At 39.8% G+C, this 21,509-nt stretch overlaps 1 protein-coding gene across 22 annotated transcripts in view; it reads left to right on the top strand.

The window, feature by feature from the left end:
* The window catches only part of ATP2B2 (ATPase plasma membrane Ca2+ transporting 2), a 372,922-nt gene that overhangs the window by 347,642 nt on the left and 3,771 nt on the right, over nt 1-21,509 (top strand). For 15 of the 22 annotated variants that reach the window (XM_083726721.1, XM_083726724.1, XM_083726740.1 and 12 more), the window contains 2 exons: nt 2,086-2,193; nt 4,771-4,953. In XM_083726721.1, the coding sequence (XP_083582847.1) occupies nt 2,086-2,193; nt 4,771-4,953 (291 nt within the window). Of the gene's footprint in view, nt 1-2,085; nt 2,194-4,770; nt 4,954-7,804; nt 7,854-13,550; nt 13,723-18,227; nt 18,358-21,509 lie in introns of all 22 variants that reach the window. The other 7 variants (XM_083726726.1, XM_083726732.1, XM_083726733.1 and 4 more) reach the window with 5 other exon arrangements.

Here is a 21,509-nt window from a genome sequence, read left to right on the forward strand (position 1 = left end):
TAAACCTGATCCTGTACTCCACCGGGAGCCAGTGCAGCTGGTATAGTACCGGATGAATGTGATCTCGCAGTGAAGACCCCATAAGGAGTCTCGCCGCGGCATTCTGCACCCGCTGGAGTTTCTGGGTCAGTCTCAAGGGCAGCCCCACGTAGAGCGAGTTACAGTAATCCAGTCTGGAGGTGACCGTCGCATGGATCACAGTGGCTAGGTCAGGGCGAGAGAGATAGATTGACCAGCTCCACCTATCCTCTTATGCTCTCCTTTCCCTTGTAATAAGAAGTTGCTTTCTTGGCTATTTATTCTCCTGTTCTTCACCCCTTCCAGGCTAGATTTTGCTCTTTTCACTCCACTGAAGGTTATCAGGTTTTAAAATATTCTTCCTACCATTTTGTGAGGCCTCTTTGTCATCGTGATCCTTCTTCACTTCTCTGCTGCGTCTTCATACTGTTGATCATACCATCTCCTTTACTTTATTTCCTCTGTACTTCCCTCATATTTTTCTCTTCTTATTCTCATTCAATATTTCTAATTCATCCTTTGCTGTGTTATCATTCATACTTTTCTACTCTGGTCACTGTTTGTTCTTGTGACTTTTTCTTCTACCATTGTATTGATTACCATCACCCATATTATTCTTCCTTGGTGATATCTGTTCTGATAGTCTGTGTCTGCAGTAGTCAATCCAGAATCTCTCCATAAAATGAATCAGCCTAATTGCTTTGAATATGCCACCATCTACCTAAGTCTATGTATTAGGGCACTGTCACATTTGCTGAACATCAAAGTTTTGGGCCTTCCATTTAAGGCTCTCTCCACCTTTCTACTCGTCCCTCCCAACTTTTTGCTTAACCGTTATCTGAACAAGCTTAAGTGCTGATTTTCCTGTCCCTTCTTCTTTTTCACAGGCTGATCAACCACTTTTATGTTTTTCTCCCATTTCCCTTTCCCATGTTACTCTCTATGTCAAGAACAACTTCCCCAAACTTGTTTATTCTGCAAAGAATTTATTGAATCACTGTACATGCTCTTGTTGACATTTCCATTCCACCTTAAGGAACAGGCATGTGGAATTGTTGTTTGTCACATGTCTGTTTACATTCCAGCACAGTATGCTGGGAACTTCCGTTTGTGTGTAGCTTTTGATTTTGCTGTTCTCTCTGAGACAACTTGAGAGAGAGACGACATGTTTCTTTGTTCTGATTTATGTTTAATAAATCTGTAGCCGTAGTATGACTTCACAAGCCTCACGCCTATTCTGTGTGCACAGTACACTCTGCTAATAGTGCGCCCTGGCTTCTCAAGTCCAGGTCGCTGATTTACATTGGAGCACAGGCCGATGGAAGGAGACGTCCGAGCTGGGACTTGCCAGCTGGCCTCCCGGCCCTCTGCATATTGACAACTCTCACAAGTCTGCACCACATTTCCTGTTCTCCTTCCCAAATCCTCACTTTACAACTTTATCAATCTCCATTATCTCCCAGTATCAATATTTTGCCCTTATAGCATGTGCTTTCAATTTTCTGAGCCATGTCTATTAATTGATTTGTGTGTTCAGCTCAGAATAGCAGTTCTTATGCTGTCTAAAGAAAATAAATTATCATTAGTAATAGTTGGAGTATGTTCAAAAGCTATAATAGGTAAATATGGTTGGGCTTTATATAGCACTTATTCTGACAAGATCCCTCAGCAGTTGCAGAGTATATATGAAAATGATGATAGGTACATTTTAGCCTCAATCCAGCAAAATTTAGTCATGACGAAGTCTCATCAGCATCTCTGGGAGTTTAAGTTAGTTGTGACTAACTTGCACTGATGCTTTCAATGGGTCTTAGTCATGACTAACTTTACCTGAAGTGTAGGGCCCTCCTGTATATGTGGACAGTTTCATTTGATCATGACTCATATTTTGTCTGTCACCCTCTTGCAAGGAGCAGAGAGTAAAATAATTAATGATAGCATTGACACCTGGAAAGAAAGCTTGTAGAAAAGCATCAGAACAAAAAACTTGCATCTCTCCGTTCTCCCCCCCCTCTTCTTCGATTAGTAATTGCACCTTTTATTTTTCTTTCTGCTTTCCTCTTGCAGATAGTAATTGTACAGTTTGGTGGTAAACCTTTTAGCTGTTCCCCTTTGGAGCTTGACCAGTGGATGTGGTGTGTGTTTATTGGATTAGGTGAACTTGTATGGGGTCAGGTAAGGACTACTTATTTTATATAATTACAAAGAAAATCACACATTTTATAGTAAGGCTGCAATCCTATCTACACGTACTTGGGGATCCCACGCAGGGCTGTCTTAAGCATATGCGACGCCAGGGTGCAAAGATCCCCCCAGTGCCCCACCCCCCCAGGTTGCCCAGTCCCAGGTGTGCAGGAGGGCGGAGCTAGCCAGTCACCTCAGCGTCTCACTGGCTCGGTTGCCCCCAAACTCGCAGCGCAGAGCCTTCCTCAGCAGAGGAGCCTGCTGCAGCGCTCCGACCAATGGGTGGGCTCTTCCCCAGACTCAACTCTTGGGCCCCGGACTCTTGGCCTGGCACTCCTGAGAGCCCGGTGCCTGGGTGTCCTCACCCCCAGCACCTATGGGTAAGACGACCCTGATCCCACTGAAGACAGTGGTGCTTACTTCTGAGGACACATGCGGAAGGATTGTGGTGAAAACAATTTTATTCGTATATTGAAGGTGGGTGTTGCAAATGACTTGACTAGTATTTTTTTTTTTAAATGTAATTGTCACTGACATAAAATGAAATTCAGTGAAGCATGTAAATGCTTCACATTCTTCTAGGGTTTGAAATATAGATGAAGGCCACATTCTGAATCCCTTTGTGGCTGTGAGAATCACATCGCTGCCTATGGTTCATGGACCCTTATTTTATTATTTCATCCCACCCTTCCTCAAATATGCTTGGGCAGCATACACAGACTCCTCCCATTTTGTCCTCACAACAACCCTGTGAGGTAGGAGTGGTTGATAGTGTGTGTCAGGCCCACAGTAAACTACATAATAAGGAGGTATGTCTCCACAGTTTAAGCCTAATAGACTAATGACCACAAAACCTTGGCTTTGAATGGCCCAGGACTCTTTCATCACCTACAGCAAACAGTAAGAAAACCCTGTTTTAGCAGAAATTCAGATTTTCTGGATTTCAACCAACGTTAGTTGCTTCATTTATATTACTATTTCTAGGCTGCTTTTCTGCCCAAATACTTCCAAATGATACATAGTTGTTTGGAGCTGCTATCGGATCCTGACAATTAACGCACTGAATGAAACTTGCAACTGTGCTGGAAAGCTAACGTTTCCTAATATCTTTCGTATATTATCTGCTGTTAACTAATATATGCAAATTGTATCCTAAAATGTCCTCACCAGAAAAGGATGACAGGGACATGAGTTCCAAGAAAAGTTGAGAAGTTCACCCTGTAATTAGAACATGTACAGTAAAGGCAAAACACTTGAAAGCAAATGAGCCAGAATTCAAATGCAGAAGTCCATTATTTTCAATGGAATTCATATTTCTAAAAGTCACACTTACAAGGTGACTTGTAAGGTACTTAGACTTTTGAATTCCCCTCCCCCTTGAAATTATGGTTGCAGTTTTCCTCTTACTCTTTGAAACCAGTATTGAGAATCACAGTCATGCTGGAAAGTTTGAAAATGTAGGAGCCCTGCTGGATCAGGCCAAAGGCTTCTCTACACCAGCTCCCTTTTCCCCACGGTGGTCAACCAGATCCCTGAGGGCAGGACATGGGGGCTTGGCCACACAGGGTCAAGGATGGCATATTTCCCATGCCCCAAGGCCTTCTTTCAGATGTGCCCTGTGGGTCAGCACAGTGATTGCACAATTTCCTGGAGCCCTAAATTCAGTCTCTTGGAGTTCATACCCAGTCTAATGTGTAATTTATTTTAAAGAACTTCAGCACATGTGTCCACAAAACAGCCTGTTCAGGCTGAATGTTCACTGACATGTTATACACTGCATCTCGGAGAACCACTTCTGTGGATAATAATATTTGATTTCTCCCTCTTCCAATGTTTTACCATCCAAGAAAAAGTCATGAGATAAGGATGTAATGCCAGCTACATCTTCATGGACAGATCATCTGTAAAAGTTTCTCTATCTACACACCCCTCCAGGTCTCTGCATGGAGATTTCTAGACTCTCCTGTGCCTAGCCAAAAAGCTGGCAGGGGGATGAGTGCCTAATGCCACGAGCAGTTTCCATTGGCTCATATTAGTTGGGTTGGAATGAGGGTTCTATAGATCTGTTTCCAGTCTATGCCAGTTTTGCAAGTTTTCATTCAGGTTTGTTCCATCCTGTTTCCATATTAAACTGCAATTTTTAATTTTTTAAAAAAATCCAGACAAATTTCACACAAAATACCCATGTCATGTTTCCCTCTGAGCTCTTTGATTCAGACCAGGAAGAGGAGACACCTGAGGATGAGCATGTAGAAGTAAAGAGGGGTGAGGCTATGCTGGAGAGCCCTCAAGACAAAGCCCCTATCTGCCCCCCCCTCCAGTTCACCTGGAACTACTGATGAGGCAGTAGACCCAGGACCTGCTCCTTTCCTGCCTGTTGAGATTGCTTCATAAGATGTAGAGTAGTACAGATGTAAAGATCTTTGGGCTGATGTGAATTCCTTGGCAAATGACAATATATATTTTGTTTGTCCTCGATTAAACTTGTAGTTTGTCTAATACAGACACGATTTTCACATACTCTCTACAAATGGTGCTCAATGGCATAATTCTAAAACTTACTTTCAGGTCATTGCAACCATCCCAACGAGTAGGCTAAAATTTTTAAAGGAGGCAGGAGGTCTTACATTAAAAGAAGAGGCGCCCGAAGAGGAAATGAATGAAGATGTAGAAGAAATTGACCACGCAGAAAGGGAACTTCGGCGTGGGCAAATCCTCTGGTTCCGAGGGCTCAATAGAATCCAGACCCAGGTATGTTGTGCTACAAGGTTGGGGATATATTCTCCCCAAAGCTGCTTTACATTTAGACAAAATAATTATATACCCTTAGTCCATATTGCAAAGCTCTATGTAGCTCTGATGTGAGCAGGAACTGTTGTTGTATTTCTGTGACAGGGAATGCTTTGCATATTCAAACCACTGAATATTTGGAGGATTTCACAGTGCTGAGATGTGGACCTCCACAGGTGAATCAAAGCTTCTGTGTATTATTGAGTAGGACAACATCAAGTGGGCTGCAACTCTGTTGCTTGGAGGCAGGAAAACATCACCCCCTTTTCCTGCCTTGCCTGGAGCAGACCTATAACTCGCTTGTGCTTTTCTGGCCTGGTTTAATTGTTTAGAAATGTGAGTCTTGAGTGTTGGATGAGTGTGTGAATGGTATGCCTCTATCCCTGCGTTTGTTCTAGTGTTTCTCTGGGTGTATTCAAAGCTTTTGTAGTTTATTTTCCCTCTGTGTTTTTGGCTGTTAGTCCTCTTCTGTCTGTTGTGGCGTGACCATTGCTCCCCTGTAAACATCCCCCCCCCCCAATCAATTATTCACCTATTCCAAGTCAATTTCTCCATTTATTAATTGATAATTTGGATTCTGCATTCCCACAATGGATGGTACATTATTCAAAAACAATTGATTAGTTATAAAATTAATTCCGATTGACCCACAAATTAATTTTAACGCCTTAGCACAGACAAGAAATGTTTAACTGATTAACTTACTGAACCAGAGTTAGTGCATTCTTCTTGCTGCCTCTGGAAATAAAATGCCTAAAGTTTTATAGAAGAGCTCTGTTCTCAAGTGAGTTAAATATTCCATTGTAGTGATTATGTTGGCCAGCCTTCAGGCAATAGGGGGATTACAGTTCATTTGGTGTTGTCCTAGTGGCCCCTATACTCTTCAGGTGTGGGCAGCAGTCCCCCTTCACCAGTGTCGCTGGGCTTGGAAAGAGAATAGAAAGTATAAAGCACAGAAAGAACGTTTCCTTAACCTACAAGTCATATACAAGTAAACTAGCAAAATCTGAAAGAAATATATGCAAGCTTGCAATATATTTAGAAAGATATATTTAGAAAGCTTGCAATATATTTAGAAAGAAGATTCCACCTAAACATTAGGAAGAACTTCCTGACAGTAAGAGCTGTTCGACAGTGGAATTTGCTGCCAAGGAGTGTGGTGGAGTCTCCTTCTTTGGAGGTCTTTAAGCAGAGGCTTGACAACCATATGTCAGGAGTGCTCTGATGGTGTTTCCTGCTTGGCAGGGGGTTGGACTCCGATGGCCCTTGTGGTCTCTTCCAACTCTATGATTCTATGATAAACAGCATACTTAGCTCTGTAACTTTGCATTACAGCTGGAAGCTACTGTGGTACATCAAACATTTCTGTGCTGCACTATTTCTGTTACTCTATTCATTCATAAAAAAGGATAATATTGTATTGTTTCCCAGGAGTTTTGCATGAGTCTTTTTGAAGCTAATGAATCCTTTGTTTTGCACCATCAAAAATTGATATTTGAATATATATATACATATATATATAGGGGATGCGGGTGTCGCTGTGGTCTAAACCACAGAGCCTAGGGCTTGCCGATTAGAAGGTTAGCGGTTCGAATCCCCATGATGGGGTGAGCTCCTATTGGTCGGTCCCAGCTCCTGCTAAACTAGCAGTTCAAAAGCACGTCAAAGTGCAAGTAGATAAATAGGTACCGCTCCGGCGGGAAGGTAAACAGCGTTTCCTTGCACTGCTCTGGTTCGCCAGAAGTGGCTTAGTCATGCTGGCCACATGACCCGGATGCTGTATGCTGGCTTCCTCGGCCAATAAAGCGAGATGAGCACTGCAACCCCAGGGTCAGCCACAATGGGACCTAATGGTCTGGGGTCCCTTTACCTTACACACACACACACAAACACATGTCTGTGATAAACTTGAAATAGGGTTAACCTTGTTCTTTATCTTGTCAGCAAAACCTTGAGAGCTAGAAGCTAAAAAAAGTTTTTCCATATGTTGTATTACTGCATTTATTTTAATTAGAGGAGTTGGGAATGGCACCAGGATTCTTCCTTTTTCTGCTTGTAAAAAAAAAATTAATTGTTTTACTATAATATGAGGAAAAAGCTATGCATGATAAATATATCCAAGTCAGTAGAAGAAAAAGATGGAAGCAGATTTATTAAAATTTGCAACAAAATTTGTTTACTAAAAATGTTTAAATCATGTGGGTTTCTTTTTTCTGCTCTCTGAATAGGGGTGTTTGTCACTGCAGTAAAGTGTGAAGGTAGTACTAAAAATAGTCAGTTTCTGGAAGGACTATTTTAGTCAAAGCTTTGAAAAGATGTGCTCCCTATAATGCAATGGAGTAGAAGAAAATGAAAATACTGCTTTGTAAGATCAAGGCACTTCGGGGGTAAAATTAATCCATCTTGGAAGGTTTATTTTTACAATCAGATTTTTAAAGCAATGTGGTTCTATTCAAGCAAATGCTAGTTAATTTTCTAAAGCAGAAAATGATGTATTTTTAGGGGGGCTGTGAATGTTTTTAGTGCAAGAGAAAAATTTCTATTATCCCTTTTGATTTTTGTAAAGAAATAAAAAAGAATGGAAAAGGAAGCGGTGGGATTGGGTGAATGGGAGTAGACCACAGAGCTGGATAATTTACATTTTTCACTGTGTAAATAATTAAATGAAGATCTGCTCACTTGGGTTAGAGTAGTGATTTGGGATTACTCTCCGAGAGAGAGAAAAATATTTAATTATATGCCCAAGTGGGGGGCTATTATCAGCCCTAAGTAATCCTCTAAATGTGAATTATTTTCTTCCTGATGGCTGTAGGAGGAGTATTGTCTGTTGACATTTCTGTCAGGATGTCTTTCTGGTTGTGGTGAGTGTAAACAACAAAGAGCAAATACTGCTCTTAGTTCCTCTTTTAGATTGAGAAATATCCTTTAGTTCTATATACTTTTATCTTCATGATCCATGGAAAATTCTTGTTGTTTACTGTTTAAACCAAAATAAACAATAATGATGTTTTCTTGCTAACCAACACTGTTCACTTTCCTTTCTGCTTAGAAGTAGATGTGTTGTGAAAGGCTTTGCTGGTACGTTCCCTGCAAGTTGGAGTCTGTGACTGCCCTGCTCCATGCCTCCATCATGTGCTCATGTGACATCAACAAGCCATTAACTCAGAAAGAGTTTTGCAAGCGGCTCCAATATATCCACTGGAGAGTTCCCATGATGTTTGGGAAGTTCAGATTAGTAAAAGAATTACTGCTGGGCAGTTACTCTCAGGCTGGTGCATCCAGATGCCCCAGTTCAGATAAGCAGAACACCCAAATGAATTAGTACACCTCTACTGCATTTTACAGGAAATAATCAAACAAAGGATTTCTGTGAAGATTAGGTTGATAAGCTTCCTCGTGAATGGCGGAATGATAGAAATCCTCCAGTGCATTATACACTTCTGGAAATATGGGGAGGGTGATTGGAGCACCTTTTCCAGCTCTTTGATTTTTTCACAGTTGTGTATCAACTGGCCACATATTCCCCAACCGCCCCCCCTCTGTGGGGGAAGATGGAACTTGAAGAGGTAAACCCCCAACCCTCTGGTTTACATCAAGGTGGAGTCTCTGTTCTCTCCCTCTTACAGGAGAGACAATAAAGGAGTCCTGCACGTCAATATTGAGACCCTTTCCCCCCTCCTGTCTTGCATTACAGGAACTGAAATGACAACACCACCACCTTATCTCAACACATTCCCAGGAAATTCTCATTCTCTCTCTCTCTCTCTCTCTCTCTCTCTCTCTCTCTCATGCACACACACACACACACACACACACACACTTTGAATAGGAGGAGACAAAAACAGGAGATGTGGGTTAAAGCTAAAGTCTGCGCTTGGATTTTATTTGTTCATCTGTTTAAACTTTGTAAACAGCAGTCTGTTATATTCCAATTTGAATAACAATATTGTTAGCTAAGAGATTAGATCATGACTGAGTTCAGATGTAGTGAGAAACCATGTTTTCCTGCAATGTGAAATAACACTTTACTTGAGTGCCTCTGGTTGTGTGCTCTTCATATCAGGCTTAGAAAACTGATTTGTTTAAATGATGGCTAGTGAGAACAAGACAAGGTTTGATTCTGGGTTGTCCTTACAAAGCATAGCTGCTCAAATTTGGATAGAACTGCTTTTAGTTTAAAAGTAAAAGTGGAGGCTCTCAGTCTTTGCCTCTGGCACACAAAAGAAGTAAAGGAGGAACACACAAAACCCAAGGCTCATATAGTGAGGAACCATAGCTCCATGTTGCATCAGAATCAGCCTTTTCTACCAGCTTTTTCTGTATCTACATATGGAACAAATTAGTAATTTTAAGGCACAAACTAAGAGACAGGAGGAAAAAAACTTCAGATTACTCAATTTTCTTGCCTATTTGGCAAGATTGATTTATCAAGTTGCCATATTAGAGTAATAAACTGCAACTTTCATCACCAAAGTAGTCTTGAATGGCATTTTAAGAATTTAGTGCAATAGCTGAAGGGGAGGGGAAAATTAAGTTTTCTCTTTTGAAGAGGTACAAGGGCTTTTAGCAAAATTCTACTCATCCAGGTTACTACTATAATATAAATGAATATAATATCCAGTTTCCTTTAAAATGTTTCCTAGTTTGACTTTAGTTCTTTCTTCTTCAACACAGAACAGGTGATACCTTTTTATATTATCTCTACCGCTTTCACACAGAAGGCAAACGTTAAACTTGTTCTGCCTTCAGAATACCCATTGTTAGGCTTTCTAACAGATGTTTCCCACTAATTATTCAGCAAATTGGGATGTTTAGGTACAAATACATGTGTGAAATCCTAGTGCTGTTATGGACAGTAAATACTGATCTTTCCATATTTACTTGAAATTTGTTTTGGTTTGGTTTTTAGTCTTAGTACAGATCTCTTTTATAATATGATTGAAGAGCATGTAAAATTGATTGACTAGATTTTCACAATGGCACATACATGATAGTCTCTTAACAGGGACTCTAGAAAGCTTGCTGAATTCTCCCTGTTGCAATGTGCTTCAGATTGCATTAGAATATTTCAAGCCAGAATTTGTATTCAATTCTACTTAAAAGGATTAATTTAGTCAAGTCAGTAAGTACCCCTTAATATTAAGAATGCAATTTATTGTAGTCAAAATAGATTCTTATTGAATGCTGTTCAGCAATTTATGAGCCTTTGGCAAATGTGCCAAAGAGACACTGTGGCCTGTTAGGTAGTGAAGAATCTGGGTCCAAAGCTATAGTAAGTTTGTATATATACTGCATTTTCCAAAAATACATTTGTGCTCAAAGCAGTTCACAGAAAACAGCCTAATACCATAATGGTACAAAGAAACTCTAGCACATAATAAAAGATACACTATTACTCCAAGATAACACATCAAAAAGTAAGCCTAAATCTTATCAATCAATAGGTCAATTAACAATGTTTAATACCTTCACATCCCAAGGTAGCTCCACGCTAATGGCATTAGTTCAGGACACCAGGCATCCGTATTAAAGACTAAGCCATTGTAGATTACTAGCTACATTTCTCAGGGTTCCTGGTGTCCAAGAGAAGACCATTTCAGGATTCAAAGTGTCAGGGAAGACGAGGCATATTACAGGGAATCCTCCAATTTTTCATTATTTACTTATTTTAAATATACATACTCCACATTTCACCTGATCTGGGTCTCAAAGTGACTTTCAAAGACTCAAAACATGCAATTTAAAAAATGTTAAGCAGCGCTGTATGCTTGCTGGTGTGACTCTATCAAGGCTTTGGATTTGTGGTTCATTCACTTTCAGTTGTCCCTTCCTTGACCAGATAGAATTGTTATGCCCAGTATATAACAGTTCATGATGGTCTACCAAATGAAATACAGCATGGCTTCTCCAGAACCATGTGCCAGATCATGTGACAACCTGCCCTATTAATAAGTAAATATTGGGATGAATTCACATAGCTACATGTCCAAAGGAGCTTTGACTTATGTTTCTTGAACAGAAACTTAAATGCTGAATGGCAAAGTTCTTTTGAAATGGAAGGGAGATTTTAAAGAAGATTAGGATAAAGCAGTAGGTTTGTGGCGTGGGAATGGATATTTACTGTTGAAAGAATAGAAGTTTGTACTGGGCATGCCTTAAAGGATATATCCGTGTCCAGACACAGTACATAAATTCCATCCCCACTCTACTTGTGCTTTAAAACTTATTTATGTTGCTCCAGAATGTGGATGAGGAGGAATCCAATTTTAGTAGATAGCTTTGATGTTCTTATGTGCATTTTAATGCACATTAAACGAATGTGGTTTTTGTTCCAGCAAGTAATGCACACAAATATGCATTCTGCTACATGTGGATCTCCTTAACTGCTTCTTAGTGACGATCACAAATGTCCCAAGTAAGGTGCTCACATAGGTGAACATCATACCTTGAATGTTCAATAAGAGGATTGGGGCAAAGACAGCTCTGCACAGTCTTCTGAAAGCAAGGCTCTGTTTGCCCTGATCCCATGAGCCTAACATTTCCTATGAGCCCAAAGATGAAGAAACATAGCTTTGAGCAGGTGTGCAAAAGAAGGATGTTTCAGCCCCATCAAATGTGACATTCGTACTAATACTGGGTATCTTTGTGATACCTTGATCAGTATTTTGTGATCCATTTGTGTCTTACTGAGACGTATGTAAACATATTCATCCTAAGGTGTTCTGATGTAACACCTAGTCTAAAAACACCAGTATTGTGCTTTCCGTTATATTACAGATGTTTTTGCAGTAGGCAGAGTGGATTCTCCACTTCACTACCATAACCCTTAATGGCAATCACAAGTGTGTGTGTGTAATTGTATATTTGCCAAAATGTATGTGACAGAATATTTATGAGAAGAAATTTATCAGCTAGAGATGGGTGACCTACTCATGGCTTGTGTTATAATGATTCAGAAATAAGCTAAGCCATTTCCCCTAAAATCAGGAAATGATTCTGCTTGGTTTCAGTACATTCTGAGTTTGGATGGGTCTTAGAATCCCGGATCTCTGGCTGTCAAATGACCGCTTCATACGGCCAGGACAGTTCTCTCCAGACTGTGAGAAGATGTTGAGGTTAAACTGGCCTCCCAGGAGGAAAAAGCTATTATGGGGTGGGCTTGGAGTAAGAGGATCATTTTCAGTAGTCAGCAGATCCCCTGCATAGCCTGTTTAAAGGTTGTGGGGCAAAAATTGCTTGTGGTGAGGAGCCTGTTTCTTGACCCAGGGGTCTTCTGCAGGGAGTGGATTTCCTCTCCGCCCCCCTGCAGCCTCTTCAATATAATTGTGTAATAGCATCCCTAAGTATTTTAATTTAAACAGAAGAGTATGTCAAGGATTATTACTTTTTTTGGCAACGTTTGCATTATGAACTCTTGAAGCCTAACTTGGCCTGTCGAGCTTTGCTTTCATATCTAATACATCTAATATCCATATTTGTTTTCCTAGCAACATAATGTGTAGCAGTATAATACCACCTAACATTTGTATAGCACTTTCAAATGTTCAAAGTGCTTAATGTGTTATTTATCTGGTTGTAATCTTTACAACAGACCTTTCAGGTAAGTCAGTGTTATCCTCCATGGAGCAATCGAGGCTGGGAAGGAATGGCTTGAGTAACGTACTCAGTGTGTTCAGGGCAGAGGTGATATGAAAACAAGAGACTTCCTGGTTCATACTCTGCCCTGCCATTAGGTCCTGTGTGGCAGGTGCCTCAGAAGAAAGATCCTGGGTAAAAAATGATATTTTCAACCTGGGTGGATGCAATTTGAATCTTCTACTTGGCTCCAAAATGTACAGGTGTACCCAATACAATGAATGAGTAAATTATTTGTAAATGGAAAGCTATTTCACTGTGCAACTTTCATAATCAGAATCATTGTTGGTGAATGATGAAAAAAGAATGAGGTAATTTTAATGAGGTTCAAGTACATATGAAGTCCTAGGTTTACCTTTTGACTATTATGAATCCAAAATGGTCAGAAAAGTGGTTCATATGGCATTTATTATTCAGTACTATTATTTCAGGCTACAATCCTATACACACTTATCAGGGACTAAGCTCAATTGAACTGAATGGTGCTTTTCTCTGAATAGACATGCATAGGTAGAATTTATTTTTTAAATGAGATTGGATGTGTCTGAATTTCTTCCCTGTCCTACTTTTTGAAGAAAATCTACATGGTAATACTGGTAGATAAAAGGGTAATGACTATCTGCAGATGAATTCCATAGTAACGTCAGAAATTAATTTATTATTAAAGCTCAATAGTAACACAAATGTATACATAACAGTTTTTCTTCTAACTTCCTTGAAATGAGTTGGCAAACTGTCAGTTGTGCTGTACAGAACCTGCCTGTCTATTCTAAATTTTAAAAGGGGCTTATTTTATTCTGACCTTGAAAATGGAAGCACTATTTGTATGAGCAGCTGAACTTGACTAGAAAATATTGTTCCTGTGGGTTGCAAAGCTCTGTCCGTTCGTCAAGCAACTTGTCTCATTCTTTCCTCCATTACAGATCGAAGTAGTCAATACTTTCAAGAGTGGCACTTCCTTTCAGGGGGCTCTCAGGAGACAATCCTCCGTCACAAGCCAGAACCAGGATGTAACCAATATTTCTAGCCCTAGCCACGTTTCGTTATCCAATGCTCTTTCCTCTCCTACCAGCACAACTGCTGCGGCGGCTGGGCGTGAGTGTGTATTCTTAATGCATCTGATTACAGAGATGCCAACTTATCTAGCAGTCATTCAAGACTGGGCCATTCAAGATTATGTCCCTTTCCCACCTCTTATATTCCAGAATAAGTCATATAGTTGAAATATTGGCACACCACAGTGGCACTCTTCCTTACAGGTCTCCATTTTCAGAAATAGGGTGTGCCTCTATAAAGCTACCTCCTATGGAATGAATACCAATTTCTTCTTTTATGAAAATATCTCTATATGATAAATCTCCTCTGAACAGTTCACATGTTCACATTTCTTCTTAGATTGTAAACTACATCTCCTGTTGCCTCATCTTTCCAAGGCTGCTTCGCTTTATAAAATATTGGACTAGATTTTATGTAGTAGGACAACATTTGAAAACACATAAAGCAGGATTCTTCTCACACATGCTCTGAGATAGTAAATTGTTCTATTAAATCTATTATCACGCCCATTTCTTTAATACTGTTATCTATGCAGTTCACTATTGAATGCCTAGTATACTTCCGGTTGTATCCAGTGTTGTGCCTCCACTGACGGAAGACTCTTTGGTCCAGTGGAGGCTCTTATCAGTGGAACAGGGAAGGAGACTATTTTTGCCACCCGGCCCTGCAACACCCCCCCCCTCAAACAACGACACTGTTCCAAAGTTCCCCAAACTCCCTGGGAAAATTTTTATGGGTGATGGGAACTTCAGGGAGGAGGGTGAACACTTAATTCTCCTTTCTGAGGATGAAAGCTATTGTTAGATCAAAGAGGCTTCCATCTTTGGATACAATCCTATTCAAATAAATAGCAAACGTTATAGCCTGTAAAAAAAAAAGGAATTAACAATCAACAACCAAATTAAGATGTAAAGAATTTCCTATGTGTGCACCATCCCTAAATGTATTCCATCAATGAAGAGTAACATAATAGATGTTAAATGTTTAGGTTTAGTAAATATTAGGATTTAATTAGAACTTGTTTGTTATAACTGGGATGTGTTATAAAACAGTCTCAGTGTGTATTATAACCGAGTAATGTGAGGGGTTTGAGGGGTTTAATTAGTTTTTATGTGTAAAGACTTTCTATCAGACCTTGAGAATGTAATCAAGATTCATGTGTATTGAAAGATGTGTGCGTGGACCTATTTCTGAGCACCAGCAATTAGCATTTGAAGAGTTAATTAACCTAGGTAAACATCCTAAGTGTATACCAGCCTTTAATCCTAGTCAATCAACTAGTGTTGATGAAGTCAAACAAACTCCTTTGTTAGGTGAGCCTGGGAGAATTAACCATTAGTACTTCAGCGCATCAAAAGTTCTAGCCATTAGACTGTGAATGAGTAAGATGGCAAATAAATTAGTAGAAATAATAATAATAATAATAATAATAATAATAATAATAATAATAATATAAATAAATAAATAAATAAATAAATAAATTCATTATTTCTATTCTGCCCATCTGACTGGGTTGCCCCAGTCACTCTGGGCGGCTCCCAACAAAATATTAAAAACACAATAAAACATACACCATTAAAAAGATAGTACAAGGAAGCCCAAAGGAACTATGCTTGCATGTGCCCTGGAGACCAAGATAGCCTGCAGATCAAAAAGGAGGCTGGTGAGTCTGCCGTAAGGCTAAGGTGGCATTTTGAAGTGCTGCTGCTGTGCACCCCTCCATTGAAGGCTAAATGTTGTATATATGTGTAAAATAAACCATATATCTTAAAACACAACAGCCTCTGCTGTGTCTGAATTCCCAACGGAAACACGGTCCTGAGTCACCCCCCCAGGGGGCCCTGGAATCTTGCTGCCACTCAGCAGAGATTGGGGTGGCATGTAACACTGGTTTCAGAAGTGGGTTCACACACACAATCCAATACACATGGATCTTGATCACATTTTCAAGGTCTGATACAGCCTTTACACATAAACACAAATTAAACACTTCAAACCCATTACAGCATTATTATTATTATTTTATTTAAATCTGTTATTATTATTTTATTATATATTTATGACCTACCTTTATCCTGTCAGAGACTTTCAGCAACATACATTAAAAGCAATTAAAAACCTAAAAGCACAGCTACACAGGCAGAACTTACAATTCTCGCCCCACTAAAGAAAGCCACAATGCCACATTTCAAATTAAGCCAAAAGAACAGGTAAAGAGAAAAGTATTTGCCTGGTACCTAAAATATATAGAAAGATAATAGTAATTTTATCATTTGTACCCGGCCTATCTGACTGGGTTGCCCCAGTCATTCTGGGTGACTTCCAACATATATAAAAGCATAAGAAAACATTGCACATTAAAAAACTTTCCTATACAGGGTGTTCCTCTCTGGGAGAGTTGCCACAAGTGGGCAACCACTGATAATATTAATTTGGTAAATATGTTCCTTTAACAAAACTACTTGAGTTACAATAGGATTGCTTCCCTTGCTAGCTGTTGCTTTCACATTATCTGTGGTAGCTGAACAAGTATAAAATTTGCATGCAAAGTCACATGAAAGTTGTTATCCCATGGTTACTATTTTTCCTGCAATTGCATTTAACTACATTTTTAAAAGGCTGTTTAAACCACTTAAACATTTATAAAGAGTTTTGAGGCAAAAATGAAATAGTTATGCATGCATTTTAGAGCCTTTGACTTTTTTTAAACCAGATTGCACTAAAAAATATTGGGCAAGACCCAAATTCACACCACCATGTGCAGCTTCACTTTTCCTTTCTCTGCTTTTCTGCAGCCCCAGCCCCATTCTTCTCTGGGGAGGTGGGGTCTGCAAGAAAGAGAGAAAGGATAAGTCCCGTTTGTGTGACTAGAAGTCTGTCAGGCAAGTGGGCTGCTGCAGTTGAATTTCAGCAATCCTTTCTATGCAACTAGCTGGTCATTTGTTCCAGTAACTTTAAAAAGCAGGCAGGAACCAGTATATAGGATATAAAACCCAAAGAACTGCATATGCCATCCTTCCATGCTAATGCCATTGCAATTGATACTCCTGCTGTAGCTGGCATTGGAAGCTAACTCTACTTGCAGCCTCGGAGCATGTAAAAATTGCACATTTTTCTTCCACCTGTCATTTAATCTCCTTTATCCTTCTGTTCTAACTTATTAAAAGATAACATGCTGCTGCTTTAGTTTTAAAATTTTAGCTAAGAGGTATCACTATATATATTATAATGCTACATTTTCAAAACTAGATTTGGAGTCACATTCCTGTAAAATATTTTGGTTAGGTTGTTGGTTGTGCAAAGCCATACCGATGTGTGATACTATAAACTGAACATTGCAATGATGTTGCTTTTTGGGGTTGGATAGGCTTCAAATATACTGCTAATTTTGAACTCCATTAGCTAAGATGCAGGGTTTTTTATTTTTTATTTTTGTTTTAAAAACAATCTTCAGCCATGGAGAAAAAGGAGAGAGCTTTTATTTCTCTTGTTAAGTCTTCTAGCATTAAAAAGAAGACGTTAACACTATGGGACACTGACCCACAGACCCTCTACAATTTGTATCTCTCATCCCAGTATCATTTTCCTCCCCCACTTTTTTATTTTAGGAGGGAGGAAAGGGGTTTAAGAATTGAGCATAGATGCTATTGATGTACATTTACACAAACCGTGTGTTCTGGCTTCTGTCACAGTGTCCCATTATGCCAGAAGCGGTTTAGACATGCTAGCCACATGACCCGAAAAGCTGTCTGCGGATAAACACCAGCCCCCTTAGCCTGAAAGCGGAGTTGAGCGCCACACCCCATAGCTGATTTTGACTAGACTTAACTGTCCAGGAGTCCTTTACCACACCAAGCAATGCCACATTCTGTGGGTGTGAGTGTGCAACATCTTAGGATCCCCACTGCATGTAAAAAAAAAAAGCACTGGGTTAGTGAGTCTGTGAATGGACCCCATCCGATAACTAAGTAATGTACAATTCATTGTTTCCCATGAAGTTGCTAGCAAACAATGCTTATGTATTCTGCATTGTTTTTTCATTCTTTTTGAAATATGTTGAGAGTAGAAGGATTATTTTTCTATACAAATGGCACTTGTCTGAACTACTACTTCCATATAATGCTCATGCCATTGCTGTGGTGTATTGGCTTGAAAATGTTGCTATAGCTTTAAACACAGCACCTGCATAGTGATGCCAGTTCATGAAAACACCCCATGTACATTAATGTACTCTCAAAGTCCTCTTGCTGATGTGCCATTGAGGGTGAAATGGCCCTGAATATTTTCAGTGCTCTGAACGTATTTCAAAATGAAGGGAAGTCTGACTACAGTTAAGTCAACATAAGGCTTGCCTTTGCACAACCACATCCTTAACTAAAAATAGAAGCAGTTAAACCTAAGAGTTGGCATCTCTTGGCAAAACGGACTTCATGTTTACATTTATAAACTAACCGCCTTACTGTCCTTTCAATAAAATTGCAATATTTGCTTTTGTAGTGCCCAACTCTCTACTTTCTGAATATTAAATGTGTTTGTTTTCCCAGAGGGCTAGAGATCACTGGACAAAAGGGTTCAGCAGGAGAGAGTGAAATAAAAAGAGGTTGTGAGTCTTTAACCTTGAGCCTGACAATGAATGTGAACAAAACTCAAGATACTTGGCTTATATGACGCCAGGTAAACATTCGAGTATAAGCTCATATGCTACCTACTGTAGTACATCTGAAAACTGGTCCTGCATATTTAAATGGCATTGTACTTAGGAGTGATATTCTATCAGGGTGGTGTTTTGTTCTTCAGTGAAGGTAAAAATCTGCAGTATCTAAAAATTGTATTTATCTTTTCTTTGCTGGATGCAAATATCTATGTCTCACTTTCAGTGTGGGGCAAAATTGAAGCACCTTTTATTACAGCAGCAGAGAAGAAAGAAGTGGAAACTTAAAAGCCATGTCAAAATGTCCTGAAGTGTTGTCCTTAACCCCACCCGTAATCCCGTGTTAAGAGCAGTCCATTTTTTCCTGTTGTCTCCATTCCTGTGAGAAAAGAGAGCTGTACATCATCGTTTATCATCCTCTTGACATTGTCCGTTTCATGAACACTGTCCATTACATGATCACCATGTAGTTGATATCTATTTCTGGTATGTCCCCACATGTAAATGGAAAGCAAGCACACAGACAATCTTATATGAGGGTCATTAAAAACTGCCTATATAAGGAAATAGCCCAAAAGGCTACATCTTTAATCCTCACAACTCTTAGTTTAGTGATCTAATTAAACTATATAGCATTTTCTTCCTTTTAATGTAACTTCAGGAGACCCTAATTATAAAGTGACCCTCCAGATATTGTTAGTTTCCAACTACCATAAGCCCCAGCCAGCATGGCCAATGATCAACAGAATGCAACAGAATTTTGTGAGTTACCCTTCCTTAGAAGGACTCCTGCAGATTCACTAAACCTCCCCACCCCCATCCCACCCAGCTCACAAAGGAGTTTAGAAGTATGGCACTAGCACATAAAATATTTTTCCTAATGTGTCCTTCTTTTAAAAGTTCTCAGGTCAGAATCCCAAATTATTCGGAAACAGGCTAGGTTCATGCTGATGCCTATAAGTATATTCTACTTGAAGAGATTGTTGATCATAGTGCATATTTAGACAGTGCATATTACTTCTGAGGAGAAGGACTGCTTTGGTAAATGGCTACATACGAAATAGTCTTATAAGAAAGTCATGCGATTGCTCTAGTTCAGGGGTCGGCAAGGTTTACCTTGCCTGGGCCGGTTCACACCAGCAGAGATTCCCTCCATGGGCCGGATTGCGAGCGGGTATGAACACACATGCTCGTGATTTCCAGCATCTGTGTATGCACAGATGTGATTTCCGGCATCTGCGCAGACACGATTTTCAGTGTGTCGTCGCGATTTCTGGAGCCACAAAACGAGTGCCTGCGCCACGCTGTGCTGGTTTAGCACAGTGCACGGGGACTCACCAAGCGGGCAGCTCAGTTTGGAGGCGGCTCATGGTCCATTTAAACGACCCCCGTGGGCTACTTGTGGCCGATGGGCCTTAGGTTGCCAACCCCTGCTCCAGTTAGTTCAGTATTGTCTACCCTGACTCACAGGGGCTCTCCAGTTAGAAAACACTATATATGCAAGATATATGCATATGCTTGACCCAATCCTGTATTTTTATTTATTTTTAAATTGTATACCCAACTCCTTGTTGCAAACCCCCAGGTAGGTGACACATGCAAAGATAAAATATCAGAATATCATGTCACAGTCCATAATGTAAGATTCTAAATGGGAAGGTTCCAGAGAGTGAATCATTGTTGCCTTACTATCACTATTCTGGAATGGCTGAGCTGGTGAACTAGTCAGAGCTGGAAATCAGCTTCCTACCCACAGGGGTTGTGCATCTCATTTTGCCACCTGAGGCAAAAGGGAAAGGTAATCCCCCCCGCCTTCCACTGCCCTCCTGCTGCTGAAGCCTCCCTACCTGGGGTATTCAGTGGTGCTCTTGAAGCAGCAGCAACAATGGTGGGCAAGTTCTCACAGTATTGTCAATTGAGCATTTCTATCTGTTGTGGACCATAACTGGCACACATTATTTATTTACTATAGTAATATAATTCCCCTCTATGACATTGACAGCTTACAGTGTAGAATGATAAAATGCAATTTAAAGACACAAGACCTCCAGCACAAAGAATAATAAAAGTAGTTCAGAACCAAGCATGCGCCATGTTGGATATGTGTAATCTGTAGTCAGAAGGTACATGAGACTACCGCTTTGCAAAAGCTAAGGTGGTTTGTGTGTGCCAGATTGTTTTCTCATGATGTAAGAAAGGTGGGGTGCAAATGTCAGAAAACAAATAAAAGACTCAAACATTTCTAAAAGGCCCCAGAGATTTAAAATTCTTCACCCATTTTCAGGTGAGCATCCCTTGCTCAATGCATTTGCCATTAGTACCTCATTCAGACTAGCATTAATACCTCACTCATAATTAGGAGAAAAATAAAAAGCTCAACAACTCTAGAATTCATTTATAGTCATAATACATTTCCCAACAATTCACATACTTGCCATTCTGTTTTTTCCTTGCTAATTCTTTCCTTCAAGAAATCCTGTCTTTTCTCACTAATAACATAGTAGAAGCCTCTGCTGTGGCAAGAGCCCACCAGGCAAGCCACTTCTGGAAGGAATCTAGAATGCTCTCCTGTTTCTGGTCACGGAGAACTATTTGTCCTTTGCTGACTTAGCAAGGCATTCTGCTGCTCCTGCAGCTCAGTGCAGGCAGAATTAATTGGTGGGCCATCCAAACATTACTTCAATTAAGTACCTGGCTTTCCCATGTTCTTATGGCTTAGTGATGGAAAGGCAAGAAAATATCTTGACATAACTAAATGGACATCAAGTACTGCAGATGAGGCATAAAAATGTACCACCTTATGCACTTAACTTTATGAATGATGTTCATAAGTGAGACACAGAAAATGAAGGAATCAGACTTTTGTAATTCAATTATATGAAACCCAATAATCACTATATAATTTTCTAGTCTTAATTGTTTATTAATAAGTTATTTTAAAATCAAATGGCTAGAACAGTGGGTCTATACTCGAGTGTTTACCTCACATATGCATGAAGAAAAAATAAAAGTTGTATCAACAATTACATGTTCACATTATCCAGGCTTCCAAGTGTAGTTGTTGTGTGCCAATTAGCTGTGTTTATGTGATTACTGTGACTTTTTCCTATATAGCATGTTTTTGCCTAAGTATTTTGTCTGCTTGGCTTTGTGTGTGTGCGTATGTGTGTGTGTG

This window comes from Podarcis gaigeae, assembly GCF_964106915.1.
Source record: "Podarcis gaigeae genome assembly, chromosome: 2".
NCBI lineage: Eukaryota > Metazoa > Chordata > Lepidosauria > Squamata > Lacertidae > Podarcis > Podarcis gaigeae.